Below are 1,501 nucleotides of genomic sequence, written 5' to 3'. Positions count from 1 at the left end.
TATATATATATATATATATATATATATACAATGATCCCCCGACATGTATATATACAATGATCCCCCGAGCTGTATATAATGTATCTCACATTGCCTCCTCTTCCCGCACAGTTCTTTGCAGACGTGAAAGACACTGAAGATCATCTGAAGAAGATCAATGACACCATGCGCAGGAAATACATCTGTGATCGCTCCATCACCGTGACCCGGCTTGAAGATCTGCTTCAGGACAGTGTAGTAAGTCCCCGCTGTCTGTGTCTGGTGTATGTGCCTCATATTCGGTAGAGGGGTACAGCATAGTGGCCACAAAAGCCTTTTAGGATTACTATTGTCCTTGCAACACTGAATTAGAATTGTAACTGACCTTGAGGGGCCTGGGAGTCACTAGTCTCCACCTGCTGGCTGGGTTGCATCGATGGAATGGCATCCTCATGTTTTAAGGGGTCCCCTAGACCGGGGCTCAAAATTTCAAGTCCTGAGCTACTAGCCAGGCCTTAAGAGTTACTCGCCACCAGTCGCCCCACCTGACCCACTCGCCCCCACGCAATTTTCACTCGCCAATTGCGAGGGGGCGAGTGGAAATTTTGAGCCCTGGCCTAGACCAAAAAGATCCTTGGTGGGTTTAGAGGCCCTGCGTTGCCTTTTCGGCCTTCTCCATATTAGAGTAGCACAGTGGTTCTCAACCTTTCTAGGGCTGGGACCCCTTGGTAACATTTGCCAGGTTGTGGTGACCCCCCCCAATGGTAAAATTTAGGAATGCACCAATGCTAGTATCTGTGTGGGCTCATGTGAGCTCAATGGGGCTCTCTGGTGGCCCGTGCAGGCCCTCTGGTGGCCCGTGCAGGCTCTCTGGTGGCCAAGCCGTCATTCAACTCCCCTCACTCCCGCCTGCTCCCCTCTTTGATCCTCCTCGGCTGCCGGTGCTGCAGCGCCATCTGGCGGCGCGGCCAGACAACTGACACTGCTGCTCTAGGAGTTGGCTGAGGAGCCTCTCACCTAGCTCAGCACAAAGCATGTGGTGACCCCCCTCAACAGTGGGTTGTGACCCACTTTTGGGTCGCGACCCACAAGTTGAGAACCACTGGAGTAGGAGCTCATCTGATAAAGTAAAATCCTCTGTGGGCATGTAGCTCCGTTACCACGCATCCATTCTTTGCATTTGTCAATCTAAGCCATGACGACGATGAATATAACTAAATATTAACATTTTATAATGAACAATACTGTGGAGTGCTCATCTAGGGAATTTCCCATTGCCTTATGGCGGGGGTAGCCAAACTCCGGCCCTCCAGCTGTGGTGGAACTACAAATCCCATGATGCATCTCTCTCCGGGAGTCGTGGCTGTGAGAATCTTGCAATGCATCTTGGGATTTGTAGTTCCAGCACAGCTGGAGAGCCGGAGTTTGGCTACCCCCTGCCTTATGGGCTCAGGAAGGATTTTTTCCTCCATGTTGGAGTAAACTGAACCATGCTTTTGTAAGGTTTTTTTTTTTTTTTGCC

General features: G+C 50.4%; 1 protein-coding gene across 4 annotated transcripts in view; it reads left to right on the top strand.

Annotated features, from left to right (window-relative positions):
• PLEC (plectin) overlaps nt 1-1,501 on the top strand; it is a 225,016-nt gene that overhangs the window by 196,905 nt on the left and 26,610 nt on the right. For all 4 annotated transcript variants that reach the window (XM_018562625.1, XM_018562626.1, XM_018562629.1 and 1 more), the window contains one exon: nt 112-237. In XM_018562625.1, the coding sequence (XP_018418127.1) occupies nt 112-237 (126 nt within the window). The remainder of the gene's footprint in view (nt 1-111; nt 238-1,501) is intronic.

Source organism: Nanorana parkeri, unplaced genomic scaffold, assembly GCF_000935625.1.
Source record: "Nanorana parkeri isolate BGI_ZX_2015 unplaced genomic scaffold, ASM93562v1 scaffold588, whole genome shotgun sequence".
NCBI lineage: Eukaryota > Metazoa > Chordata > Amphibia > Anura > Dicroglossidae > Nanorana > Nanorana parkeri.
Note: the sequence above shows the minus strand (reverse complement) of the source record. Positions and strands in the feature narration are given on the sequence as shown.